This window comes from Cannabis sativa, chromosome 3 (assembly GCF_029168945.1).
Source record: "Cannabis sativa cultivar Pink pepper isolate KNU-18-1 chromosome 3, ASM2916894v1, whole genome shotgun sequence".
NCBI lineage: Eukaryota > Viridiplantae > Streptophyta > Magnoliopsida > Rosales > Cannabaceae > Cannabis > Cannabis sativa.
In genome coordinates, this window is record NC_083603.1 from 20,232,988 (window position 1) to 20,247,833 (window position 14,846).

Below are 14,846 nucleotides of genomic sequence, written 5' to 3' on the forward strand. Positions count from 1 at the left end.
TTCGGAAGAACTTGGAAAGATTCGATTACTTTAAGATCGAACAAATTCTAAGAGAACAGAACTCCAACATCGATGCCTTAGCAAAGTTGGCCTCGCAGAACGACTTGGATGAATTGAACTTGGTTCCAGTGGAGGTGCTAAGCAAGCCGAGCATATGTGAAACGGAAGACGTCGAGATGATAGACAATTCTCCTACATGAATGACTCCTCTTATCAATTACTTACTCGATGAACAACTTCCAAATGACAAAAATGAGGCGCGAAAACTATTATATTCGGTGCCTCGCTACATAATAATTGAAGGCAAACTTTATAGAAGAGGGTATTCGATGACTCTACTTCGATGTGTCCTCCCTACCGAAGCAAATGAAATCATCAGAGAAATCCATGAAGGCTTTTGTGGGGATCATGCAGGTTGGCAAAGTCTATCCAAAAAGATCATTAGACGAGGATATTACTGGCCAACGATCAATAAGGACACCCATGAGTTTGTCAAGAAATGTGATAAGTGTTGGAAATATTTTACCAGGATCTAGATTTACTACTATGTATGTTTCATTAACATCCTAATATGAATTCTAAAACAATGAAATAAACACATATAAAGTTTAGGAAACCTTACATTGGGTGCAGCGGAATATAATGACTCCTTCCGTTCAGATCTCTAGCCCTTGATTCCTTTCTGTAGCAGGACATAATCAAGATATGAACCTGGATCTCTTTCTCTCCTTCCTTTGATGCTGATTCTCCTTCTTGTTGTTTGGAATCTCCTACAGTCTTACACACTATGATTGAGATACCACTTGATGTGTGTGGGCACTCACTCATTCACTAATGGCTGAAAAATATTTGTGAAGATAGGCTATATTGTTTTCGAAATTGAAGAAGAAAGAAGAAGGAAGAGGTCTCATCAAAAGCTAGGTTGTTAGCTTTGGAGGCATTAGTTGGATAATGAGACCATAACCTTCCTTTTATACTATTCTTCAATAGGGTTAGGGTTGAATTAAATGGATTAAAAAAGAATAAAATATTGGGCAAAAATACCTCTTGGCCGTATACAATAAGTGAACCAATTTCTAGTTACAATTTTGCCACTTTATTTCAACTACTTATTCTTCTTTTCAATAATACCATATTTTTCCAATTCAAACTTATAAATGCCAAAACTATTTATTTAATAATTAAAATAATTATCAAATAAAATTGTCATTTATAATATTTATTAATTAGACTCCATAAAGTCTCTTAATTAACAAATAAACCCCAAAACACTATTTCTTCACAATCAAGCCATAATATAGTGAAAATTCATAAACTAGATATAGTCTAATTTTAGAATTATAATTGATTAATCAAAATCAATTAACCGAGTCTTACAAGCAGTATGGTCTCAACTAGTATGGGGATCATGGGCCTATATTTCCGAGCTTCCAATAAGTCGAACCGAATTTACCAAGTAAATTTCCTAACTTATTAATTCCTTATTGAATCCACACTTAGAACTTGGAATTGCACTCTCAGTCATATAGAACGCTCTATATGTTCCACGATATAGATACGTCATTAGTTATCCATTGTTATAATCCTAATTTGATCAATGACCCTCTAATAGATGATCTACATTGAATAGGAACTTAATTACCATTACACCTTCAATGTATTTTATCCTTAAAACACTTAGCTCCGTATAAATGATATTTCAGCGAAGTGAAATGAGATCTCCACCATTTATTTCTGTTTAGCCAAGCTCGAAGGATATCATCGTTTCACTTCTAAATTCTTATAGTAGTTATAGACTCCATATTGATGTTAGCGCTCCCACTCAATTATACTATCATGTTCCCAAAATGTACGTATCACCCTGACCCAAAAGTAGGCTTAACTAACAAATCAAAGAACATGTATAATACTCTTGAGATCAAACCTAAACATATCAGGATTAAGATCATTTGATCTAGGATCAACGGGTGATATTGAATTGAATAAATATTACGGTAAATTTTAATATATCTTATCAAAGTTCAATATCGGTCCCTTCCGATGTATACTCCATACATCCGATACTGGTAAACTTTGCCAATGCCCTGGAAAGAACATATCACTTATCCAAGGTGTAAGAATACCTATCGCTGATTATACCATGCCAATCTAAATCCAGTGTTCTGACAAATCAGGGAATAAACTTTCGAACATATAATCAAGATTATATTCCACTGTGCTGACAACACTATAATCATTAACAAATTCACATGTTCTGGACTTAAATAGAATTCATACATTATATACATATAATCATGAAATAAATCATGTGAACCATGCAACATTAAATGTTATTTCTGATCTTTATTAATAAGTAAATTTGATTATATTGAAATGAGTTTTATTTAGGGCACAACCCAACAATAAGTGTCAAAAGTTTTCACATATATCCCGCGTGCCGCCAACAGAACTAAGAATGATGACCTAGCCCTACCCATTCGCTATATGGGGAATTGACTTAATTGGGGCTTTACCCACTGGGCGAGGAGGAGCTAAGTATGCGGTAGTAGCAGTCGACTTCTTCACTAAATGGACGGAGGCCGAGCCCCTTGTTTCCATAACCTGCAAGAAAGTCATCGACTTTGTCATCAAGAACATTGTTTGTAGGTTTGGAATTCCCATGAAGATAGTATCCGATAATGGAACTCAATTTGATAGCGACTTGTTCACTGAATTCTACGAGAGAAACAAATAAACTGATTTACATATTTTTTACTAAAATTATCTATAATATAATATATAAATTATGTTTAATAGTTAAACTATTTTACATTTAAAGTTTGTATTTTATAGTGTTTAATTTAAAATTTAGAATTTATAATTGATAATTTTGATTGCGTTTGAATATTGAAGTTGAAATTTAAAATTTACATATGAGTATATTTTTTATTTTATTTTTTAAAAAATATTATTTATTCAATTTATATTTATTTTTTAATATTAATTTAAACTATAATTCTTTTAATCTTTAAATGTGTATACTATACATTTTTTTTATTCAAATCAATTATTTGAACATCAAAAACTAACAATAATAAAAAAAATAAAAAATAAAAATCGATTTAAACAGGTTAACCTAACCAAACTGACAAAAATTATTGGGCAGGTTACACTTTTTATATTTTTTCATTGGACGAGTTATAATTAGATATTTACAATCCGATATTTATATTGAGTTGGTAAAAATACACTGTAACCCCACCAAACCGACTTATATACACTCTTAGAAAGTAAAATTTTAGTAACACATTTTAAAAAATAAAGTAATAAAGATATAGCTATATAAATATTTTCACTTCAAAGGTATCACATTGCTACTTATTATGTACTTAACAATTTTAAAATATGATAACTAGCCTGAAAAGTTAATTATTGTCTAAAACAATTTTAAATAAATATTTTATCTTACCTTAAACTTTTAATGCAACATAACATTTTGTTTACCAAATTAAGATAATTATTCTTTTCAAAAAAAAAAAAAAAATTAAGATAATTATTGTAATTTTCTTAACACGAGACATAATTAAATACTCTCATGATTTTATGGAAGCTACTCCAATATTAAGCATCCATTTATAGAAATTTTATTGTAAATGGATTCACATCCATAAGTTTAATTATGATTAATTTCATAATTAGAAACATAGTCACAAAGTTGAATATAACATATGTAATTTGACGATTAAATTATTATGTTTTATAAAAATATAATTATGTTAGTATACTTTTCTTCAATAATGTAAATTTTTTGAGAGAAAGTGTTTTTTTTTTTTTGTAAGGTTGAGAGAAAATATTTTTAGTTACATATTCATTGCGAAATTCTACATTTTGTTTTAAAATGATTATTATATATACACATAAAAAGCAAAACTATTTTTTTTTTAAAATAAAAAAAGAAAAATTAGTTGATTTTTTTTATTTGTTTTACAATCATATACACATATTTAAATTATTATGCCAATATTTTCACTTTTTTTTTTTTTTTTGAAAGGGTGTAGTTTTAAACATTAATATCCATCCTTTTTAGGGTCATGCTAAAAAATTAGTACATGATTTTTTTTTTTATAAATAGAATTAATTAGTACATGATCAAACCAAAAGAAGTAAGATGTAATCTCTTCCCGGCTGGTGCATGCATGTAAAAAAAAAATGTAATCTCTTGCCTCTTTCACAAAAATAAATAAATAAAATAAAATAAAATAAAATAAAATAGATGTCATCTATGTTGTAATTATTCCTATTTTGTAAGAACATTGAGATCTTCCCTTAAAAAATTGAGATTCCTTTCCTTTCTTAAAAAGAAGGAATAATATTGAGATGAGGAGGCCCATTAAGGAAAAACAAGCCCAAACTAAGCGAGTAGAGTTGATGTAGTAATCGAGCGAGTGGGGGTACAATGGCGCCGGTTCTCATTGGTGGAAGCCGTTTAGTGAGCTGTATAAAACTAGATCCCAAAACGACCACACCTCTCTCCATTTCTCACCTCTCCACTCACTCAACTCAACTCGCTCTTCAAATTTTCGTTTTCTTCCTCTTCTTCTTCTTCGTTTTTAGGGTCTTACCAGGGTTTTATATGATCGAATTTTAAATATTTTTTTTAATTTAAAATTGCTTAATTTTTCTTTGTTCAATTCTCAATTTCGAATCACATGTTTCGGTTCAAAATTCAAAAACCCTAGTCAGCTCTCCGTTTTCTAGGGTTGTCGATTTTTTCTGCAGTTTAATTCCAATTGTACTCTATTCTTGTACGCTGAAGTTCGTTAATTCTGGTAAGACTCTCGAAATTCTGCTTTCTTTCTTTCGTTCTTCCCATTTTTGGATCTTTCGGCTTTCTTTCTTTCTTTCTTTCTCTGTCTCTGTGCTTCGTATATACCCAGAACAGGGATTTTATTTATTGCAACGGGAAGATTTTGAATTTTCCTGTTCTTTGGCTTGGGAAGACACCTGGGTCGGTGGACATTTTCGACTCTTTCAACTGCTCTAGATCTTACTGTATTTGTTGGTTTGGATATTCAAAGTGGGGGATTTTAGATTCTTGTACTTTCTGTTTGCGAATTAGTCAACTCGAGCTGAATTACTAGAAGGATACCTGGGTCAGTGGAGATTTTGGGTTTCATGAGCTGTGTTATGATACATTGCGAAGAGCTCGAGTAAATGGGTTTAATTATGTTGGCCCAAGAAAAAGATGAATGATATGAAGGATTTGAATATGAACCATGGAGATGTGGATGGTACGAGAGTGAATGAACAAGGAGGAGCTGCGCCAAGAAGACCTGGAGCTGACGATTTCGGCCGTGCGGTATCTAAGATTGTAGTTGCTCAGATATGTGAAAACGTGGGGTTTCAGAGCTCCAAGGAGTCTGCTTTGGATGCTCTTGCTGATATAGCTATCAGATACCTATGTGACTTGGGAAAGATGGCGTACTTTTATGCTAACTTAACTGGAAGAACAGAGTGCAATGTGTTTGATATTATTAGAGCTCTGGAAGTTTTGGAAGCATCACAAGGTTTTGTAGGGGCTTCGGATGTTAGCCATTGTTTAGCAAGTTCAGGAGTGGTAAAGGACATTGCTGATTATGTGAGCTCAGCTGAGGAGATTCCTTTTGCTCGGCCGGTGCCACGGTTTCCGGTGCTGAAGAATCGGAGATTAATTCCAAGTTTTGCACAAATGGGTGAGAACCCACCTGGCCATCACATACCATCTTGGTTGCCTGCTTTCCCTGATCCTCACACTTATATTCACACCCCCATGTGGGATGAGAAGAATGCGGATCCTCGTGCTCATAAGATTGAACATGCTAGGCAGAGGAGAAAGGCTGAAAGGTCTTTGTTGAGTTTGCAGCAGCGTTTAGTCTGTAATGGCTCCTTGGGCACTTCTGCTTCTCTCTCATTACCTAGTGCTGAAAATGGATTGCAGCAGGTTGAAAGAAACCCTTTTCTTGAACCACCTATGAATTCAGGGGAGATAGATGTTTCTCCGGTTGTCTGTCCAGAGAAGCTTTCAGACAAGAAGGGAAACCATCCTTCTGTTCTAGAGGCATTTGCACCGGCCATTGAAGCTGTAAAGAGTGGGTTTTCAGACGATGGAGAAGATGAGAGAAAAATTCTTCCTGATCCTAATGTGAGGTCTGCTGTTCATTTCAAGTTCAGAACGGCCAAGAAGTACTTTGGTGAATCTTTGGATTTGAACCTTCAGAAGAAGGGTGTTGGCAGACCTGCGTACTGGTTTGGGAGGGACGATGAGAGGGATGATAAGAAGAGGAGGGCTGAGTATATTCTTAGGCAATCTATGGAAAATCCACAGGAACTCAACCAATTGTAGATTAATCTTGTTGATTGGCTTTTTTCATGGGCATTCTGTTTCTTAGAAGTTGGTATTAGAATTGGGATCTAGGATGTCATAAGTGGATATACTGTTATCGATAATTCTGTAGTGCCTTACTTACTTGTAGTCCCATTCTAACAATTTTTTTTAGGTAATGTGAATTAATTTTTCAACTCCATTTGCGTTTTAATCTGTGAACTATCACTATTTTGCAAATTTGCAATGAAGTTTATGCTGCTTCCATCCTTACAAAAATGTGGTTCCCGTCCCCTCAAGAAATTCTGTAATATTGAAATTGTTAGGTGCTAGTTGTTTTGTGTACTTATTGGCATTCACAGTGGAGAAGATAGACAGTGCTCAGCTGGGAATGGTAAGCCTCCAAAGTTCAAGTTCTTGCTCTTACCAGCCAAGTTTAGTTTGTCTTTTTTATTTCATTTTTATTCTCTGGTTTATCATTCATTCAGTGTTCATTTGTTCATATCTAACAGTTTTAATCTTATTACTGTCAGTCTATCATTCAATGAATCCTGTGAACTTACTCCATGAGCCTTTTTTTATGACAATTCGAATGCTTGATAATCGACGAAGTTTTCTCTGCGATCACTGAAATGTCAACATTTCATTCTTCTAAGGTCTCTCTCTTTTCCCAAAGTTACTTTTATAGAAAATTGCAAGATCGTTATTTGGTAATCATGTTGAAATTCCATTTAATCACACAGGCAACTTTTCTTGTGGTAAAAAAATATCATAAAGTATATATTTTTTAAATGATTATTTTGTTTGTGGGTTGATTTTGCACTTTAAACTTTCATGACAGTATATGTTGGAGTATTCTCTCTGGTTTCATTGCATTGCCATTGTCTAATACTTGAACCGTTAATGACAGGTTCTATTTAATTTTCTAAGCTACTATTTGTGATGAAAGATAAATAAATAAACAGTTAAGTGTTTGATTTAATTTCGATTTCATAACTCACATTTTAGGTTTGGTTTGGTTGCTTCAATGTTGGAAAAAGTGTGAATGCATTTTTTTTTTCTAAAAAAAATACATATTATATATATTTGTTTGATGATTTTGTAGTTTATTAAGAAAATTTCATTCCATTTAACTTGCAATTTTTTTTTTCTAAAAAAAAAATATATATATTATATATATTTGTTTGATGATTTTGTAGTTTATTAAGAAAATTCCATTCCATTTAACTTGCAAGTTGTAAATATTTTGTTGTATTTCATTCCATATATATTTTCATTAGTCAAAAGATGCTTTGTTTTAAGAGCATTGCTATTAGGCACGAGTGACATCTAACATCATCATGCGTGACACCTTAATAATAGTTAGTATATTCTAAAATAGTTATTAACTAAAATATGTGGGGCCTGTAATTTAGTGGCAGCTGTAGCGGTATCACACCTCATGATGGTACTCGATACCACTGGTGTCTTTTAGTGTTTCTTTTAATTTAGAGATGAGGTGACATGTTTTGGGTAGTTATTTCACTATATGTCGTAGACCAATTCATGTCGATCAATTTGAGTTTGTGACAGACGATAGACCAACTGTTTTTCTCAATTAGTTAGGAAGAACAAGAATAAAGAGCTGCGTGACAACTATTCATTGGCTCCGCCAAATGATTTGTTGACTTTTGAGAGGAGATGCTGGCTGTTAGTTTGAGAAGGGGAGTGTGTGTGTTCGTGATGTGCAAAGCTGTTAGGAGGTGAGAGGGGATTGAGAATAAGACTAGTGGGATTAGAAATGCTATGTTGAATTTGGTGTAATTAATCAGATGTTAATACACCAATAAAATAAAGAGAAGGAAATATTTTTGTTGAAGTTTAAGTGGATTAGGACAATTTTTCTTCTAATTTTGCAAATTACGTTAGACAACTGATTTCCTGTCAAAAATGTATGTGTTATAAAAAAGAACCACCCCTGTAGTCTTTTATTGTTTTCATGCATTTGCTAAGCTACCTAAGGTGAGGTTTTTTTTTTTCTCTTTAAAGGAAGCCTAATTTCTTGGCTTTACTTTCCTCAACTGAATTATGTAGACAGGATGTGGTCAACTTAGGGTTTGTTAGGACTTTAATTCAGATTTTTCTTACCCCCTTTGAATTAATTTAAATAATTCATCTAAAATTTCTTGTATTTAAACCTTATGTGTTCCACATCGGCTTGAACTTGCATGAAAATATAGAGTTGCAATGCATTTAGCGGGTAGGTGGAATCAGGATCCATCTTGCAATTTACGGTACACTTTCATTCCCATAATTTTGCAAATTAAAACATGGTGTGGCCTCCTCAACACAAATATTGTGCCTCAGCAGCCTGGTAGTTGTCCTGACTAGTATGTATAGTGCTTTTTAACATTAGACGTTATGTGATCTTTAGTCTGTGCAAGTTACCGCATCTTGTGACTATTTTTGGGATTCTCACATGATGCATTGATAATGTCTTTCTGCACTATTTTTACCTTTGTTTGCTTTGTATTTTTCTTTTCCCAGGTCAGGATTTTTCTATCATCTTGTGAGAATGAAGCACCCTGGTATGAGAGTGAAAGGACAAGGAGGCACTGCACTTGAAGACCTGGGGTTTTAACGATTTTGGCCAAGTGAATTGAAGATTGCGTTGCCTCAGAGATGTAGGAGCATGGGATTTCTGTGTTTTAAGTAAATGCTGTAGATGCTCATGCTGATATAGCTACTCTGTATATCTCTGTAACTAGGAAAGACAGTCACTTTTTAGGCCAGCTTGATTGGAAGTAATCGACTGTGTGCTGTTTTCATCAAAGCTTTGAATGATTTGAAGCTTCACAATGGTTTTCATAGTGGCGGATGTTAGCTGTGTAGCAACTTTTAAGTTTGGGGAACGGTAGAGAAGATTTTTGATTAATGCGGGTTCAAGTGAAGAGATTCATTTGCTCTGGTGGTGAAGAATCAGAGAGTAGTTTTGTACAAGTGAGTGGTCAAGCTGGAAAATCATCATTTAGATTAAAAGAAATTGAAGAAAACAAATTCTTTTTCAGATAACTTAAGCGGGCTACCAGACATGCTTGTTCTGTAATGACTCTTGGAGCAAGACTTCAGTCTACTTTATTGAATGCTGGAAATGATGGAATATGGATCTTCCTTTGGTAGTTTCCAGTGAGACAGAAAAGGGAAACCATACTTCTGTTGAAGAAACACTCACACTGGTCACTGGCCATTGAAGTTGAGGCCTGTGGGTTAGGCAGGTTCTCCATCATGACATAAGTCCTGCTATGTGAAGCTAAGAATGCCTGGAAAATATTTGGATTTGAGCCTTCAGATCTGTGTTGGACCTCGGTTTAGGAAGATGACTGGAAGACTAGGACTAAGTATATTGTTAGGCCATCAATAAACAGGGAACTTCCCCAAATTGTGATATGGGACCTGTAATTGCTTACTTAATAGTCCCAGACACTCCTATCTTTAAGATTAGATACTTATGTAATAGTTGTTTGTGCAAGTTAACGCATCCAAAGAGAAAACAAGAATCTGGTAGTTATATTGGTACTATTTTTGGGTTTTTTACATGATGATGTTGATGGCCCCTTTCTGCTATATTTTTATTATTGTTTGCATTGTAGTTTTCTTTTCTCAGGTCAGGACTTTGCTATCATCATCTTGTGAGAATGAAGAAGCTTCCTGATATGAAAGTGAAAGGCCAAGAAGGTACTTCACCCGGAGTTAACTGTTGAAGATTGCAGTGCCCCATATCTAAAATTGTGGGATTTCTGTTGGCAAATTTTTAATCTAATGTGTTTTATATCTTCATCAACGTTTTGGAAGCATCACAAGGGCCCTCCATAGCGACGGATGTTAGCTATGTAGTAAGTTTGTAGCATTGTGAAGAAGATTGTTGATTAATATGGGTTCCAGCTAAAATGATTTCATTTGCTCTGGTGATGAAGAAACACGGATCAAATCCTAGTTTTGTAAAAGAAAGAAAAAGCCACCATGTACCATTCAGATTAAAAAAAAATGAGGAATAGGTCTGTTCAGAATAGGGGAGTTCATCGAAACCAATTCGTACTATTTCGCTCAGTACATTTGATTTGCACTATTTCGTTATAGTATATCCGATTTGCACTAAGTATGAATTTTATATTTTAGATCTAATTTAATTCGCATAATAATTCAAATTTAATGCAATTCGCATAAGTAGAGATTGGATCGGTTTTATTAGATTGTTACTTTTTAATATTTATTAATTTTTTTTTCACATAACTTATAACAAAATAAAACAAATAATTGTTGTTTTATGTCTCTAACAACAAATTAAAATGTGGAAAACAAAAAGTAAGAATTACAAAAGAAGAAGAAAATAAATTGTATGTATAAAAAAAATATTTAATTTTATTTTAGATTATATTTTCTTTATAAATAAGGATATGATATATTTGATCTAAAGATTTAAAATATATTTGTATATATGGCAAAAAAAAAATATTTGTATATATGTATTACATTTTAAAATTAGTATTTAAAATATTAATGGTATAAATAATTTTTTAAATTATATATAAATATATGAGTATTAGATTAGATATGTTATTTTTTATATGTCAATCAACATCAATGTGCATAATTGCAGATAACCGTACTTTGCAGATTGAATTAAATCATGCAAATTGGATTAGATATTTTATGAACACTCAAAATTCAAATAAATTAAATTGGCTACTAGAAAGAAAAAAGATTGAGCACGGTTGTTCCGTAATGGCTATAGGGGCGTGAATGCTCCTCCTGTTGGTAGTCTCCAGTGAAACAGAAATGGGAAACCATGCTCTCCTAATCAAGAAACATTTACACTCGCCATTAAAGCTCAGATTCCCCAAGTAAATATGTGGGGCTTGTAGTTGCTCACTTAATAGTCCCACACTCCTAATAATTTCACTTGCTCGCTATTTCTAGCATGTTCCTATGTAAAATATGGTTATGGCTCCCATTGGAAAATATGCTATACGAAAATTGCCAGGTGTCCTTTGCAGACAAAATAAAAAGAAGAAAATTGTGTTCTTGTTAAGCTTGTGGCAGTGTAAAAGATTGGGAGATTATTATTTAATGTTGATGGAGTGTGTACATTGGTCCACAAGGTACCAACATTCAATCTTCTTCTCAATGGGATAACTTGTTGTACTAGTTGAATGTAATTGATTTAACAAAGTAATATGGTAAGACATAAAGTGTTTTCTACTTTCATATAGTGTTTGGTTGGTTCAAATTACAAACAAGATTATGGTATAGCTAAAAAATTGATAATATCATTGTATCCTATTCGTAGTTTTACCAGTTCCCCAACAAAATCTAAGTTGCATTACAAGAAAGAAAAAAAACATGAGATAAAGTTGAAAACACATTGAGTTAACCCAAAAATTACTCAACAATATAACAGAAGACAACATTAATGACTTGCTGAATAAACCTAATTTATCTGTGTCGTGCTTCCACCTCCAAGAAGGTATTCTTTGAACAAACTCAATGCTTCAGCTTCAAATCTGTTACTGTAGGAAACACTTTGCCACGGTGGTTGAAGATCATAAAGTCGAGATTTTCTGGTAGAGAAACTATCCTGCATTACAGAATCCACAAATCTGGCTATTTACATATTTGAGCTGTTAACAAATAAAAAATGAAGGAAAGAAAGAAATAAAGAAGTAGAAGATATGGCATAATCGCTACTATTTAACAGAATTGAACTTAGCTCCTATACAAGATGGAGACGGTGACTAATTGTTTTCAAAGCAGCTATTATTTTATAAAAGTTCTGCTCCGAAAGCTCAATTTTGGAATATGCAGTATGGCCAGATCATTCATCTTATTCAAATCTAAACAAGATGATTTACTTTACTTGAGTCTTTGGAAAGAGTTAAACGCATATACAATTAAAGAAGAATTCTAAAACAACAACCTTTGCAGAAGGTATGAAAATGACTTGCATCATTAATATCAATCTAAAATACTCGAAAGACAATGCAATAAATATATCACAATCTGTGGGATTAATTATTAATGCTTAAGTCAAAGGAAAGTAACAAGCAGACTTGAGCAATTAAACCCTAGCATATAGACTAACTTGTTTTTACAGTTCATTTTATTATAATTTTTCAATAACATGGAACATTAAGTCAATCTTTCTGAAGCAACATGGAACATGAAATTAAGTGCAACATAATGCTGGCTTAGAGCCTTCAGAAAAATAATGGTTATGGGAAGGTCAACGATGTTAGACTTCACTAGAATGAGTTGAATTCCCATTTCAAGCATTATAGAGTCATGGTATGTAGGAAAATTCCCTAATTCTTTTTTTCTCTTTTGGAGAACTTCACTATCAAACATTATATTTTAAACCTATATAGAATGATGATTCAAAACAAAACCACAAAAAATAAATAAATCATAAAACACATAACACATACACTTTAAGTCATCAATCTACTTTCAGATTATTCCAAAGTCCAGTACTGGGTATAAATTACCTTAGCGTGTCTCATTCAACTTCAATTTGTCACAGATTTGCAGAGCATAGCCTTAATTTATAGAAGAAATACAAATACACATCCCGTTCAGCTACTTTACAGTCAATCCTCTAACATTGCAACTAAACTAGTGTCTAAAACAAAGTTTTTGACATTCTTGATTCTTATGAAAGTGGTCAATAATTCATTTCATTTCATTCCAACTAAATTTCATTCGTGTGGACATAACGCTAATCTATAAGAATTTAAGAAACAAAGATGTTTTACCTATTTTCTTCAGAGTGAGGGAGTATTGAGAGGAACTTCCCAGGCACAGCAAGCGCTGCCCATAAACACAAGACAAACCCTAGAAGCAATTCAAACAAGACCTGCATCCCCAAAATTCTCAGATTTGTATATATGAATATCATATATTTTTATTAAAATTATCAAATCAAACCCCTTCTCCCCACTCCCTCCCCGCCGCAATTCTAAATAAATAAACTTACATTGATTGGAGGTCCTGAAAATTCTTCCTCCATGATCTTCAACAACTCTCGATCTACAACCAATTTAAGAATTAATCAGAAGCAACCCAATTGTCAGTAAATGTAAAGGAAGTATTACATAGCAAAAAGAAACCCTAATTTTGCTTTTTTAATACTCACTGGATCCAAATACTTATAGATGTATATGTGAATTTATGAAATTCAGAGCTTACAGTGGATCGTTGAATAAGTGGCATGTGCAAGAATTAGAACTCCAAAGACGCCAACCACGAAAGCTGCACCCATTATTGAATTGCCTTTCTTCTTTCCCGATCGCCGGCCGGAGAGAGAACAAAGGGTTGTACTTGCTCTGTTCTGCTCAGCCGAAAGTTCTTGTTGAGTCTTTTACTATTCACAGCCGAGTTATGTATCAACTTATTTTGATTTCAATCGCTCTATACCAATTTATCAAACGTTGTCGTTTCCAAAGTTTTAATTCTAATTAGTAATTTTTTCCACTGAACTTTCACATGCACTAAATCGTGCCCCGAACTATTTTAGCCGTTAAAAATTCCCCCGAACTATTGAGATTGTTAAACTTAAGGGATTTTGTCTAATTTCATTCAATTTTAATGTTTCAGTGATTGTTTATGTACTAAACCATGCTCCACTTTGATATCTACCAAATCATGCCCCTCAAACTTTGATATGTACTAAATCATGCCCATTGAACTTTCATCCAGGTTAAATTTTTTTTACTAAAATTAGACAAAAGTCCTTAAATCTAACAATCTCAATAGTTCGAGGGGGATTTTTAACGGTCAAAAAAGTTCAGGGGGCATGATTTGATACATGTCAAAGTTCGGGAGAAAAAATTACTAATTATCCTTCTATAAAATTAAAGAGAAATGCTAAAAAGTAGCCGTAACACCCTCCTATGTGTTATTTAGTGTCAATATCGTTATTGGTCCAATTAAGTATCGGGTCCCATATAATTTAATATAATGGTTTTTATCGACAGTCAATCGCAAAGCGACATGTCAAGAAGGTACTAGTCACCATTGATGCCTAATAACAATGCTCAAAATTAAACCATACAGTCATTAAATGTTCACTCGTATTGAAGACACTACAATCATACTAGTTAAATTATGAGAAATTTTCATAAATATGAGAATTTTAGTGCCATTATGGCAGAAAAAATAACTCAAAAAAAAATATAGAAAAAATAAATAAATAATGGCAAAAATATGAAAAATCATATAGTATATAAATAGGCTTAACATAAAAAAAACTCATATTTTTCCAAACAAATAAACCAGATTTCCCCTATCCTCTCACCTATTTTCTCTCTGATTTTCTCTCTTAGAATTGCGCGATCATCTCCGATGATTAAACTCTGCAATTCGATCTCAAACTCTAGCATTTCACACAGCAAATCAATCTCACAAACCAGAATATTCATCGACTTCTCAACATATATCAACGATCGACGACAGAGCAGAAGCAACAATCATC

The 14,846-nt window shown here is 33.0% G+C and overlaps 2 protein-coding genes across 2 annotated transcripts; one reads left to right on the forward strand and one right to left on the reverse strand.

Annotated features, from left to right (window-relative positions):
* Nucleotides 1-4,386: 4,386 nt before the first annotated feature.
* On the forward strand, nt 4,387-6,619 carry LOC115709602 (transcription initiation factor TFIID subunit 8). The gene has a single exon (XM_061111739.1). The coding sequence runs from the start codon at nt 5,225-5,227 to the stop codon at nt 6,359-6,361; it is 1,137 nt and encodes a 378-aa protein (XP_060967722.1). The 5' UTR covers nt 4,387-5,224; the 3' UTR covers nt 6,362-6,619.
* Nucleotides 6,620-11,554: 4,935 nt separating this feature from the next.
* LOC115711633 (membrane magnesium transporter) lies at nt 11,555-13,798 on the reverse strand. The gene is made up of 4 exons (XM_030640009.2): nt 13,562-13,798; nt 13,350-13,402; nt 13,129-13,229; nt 11,555-11,954 (listed from the first exon to the last, which is right to left on the reverse strand). Exons 1-4 carry the CDS (start codon nt 13,632-13,634, stop codon nt 11,861-11,863), a joined length of 321 nt encoding a protein of 106 aa, XP_030495869.1. The 5' UTR covers nt 13,635-13,798; the 3' UTR covers nt 11,555-11,860.
* Nucleotides 13,799-14,846: the final 1,048 nt, after the last annotated feature.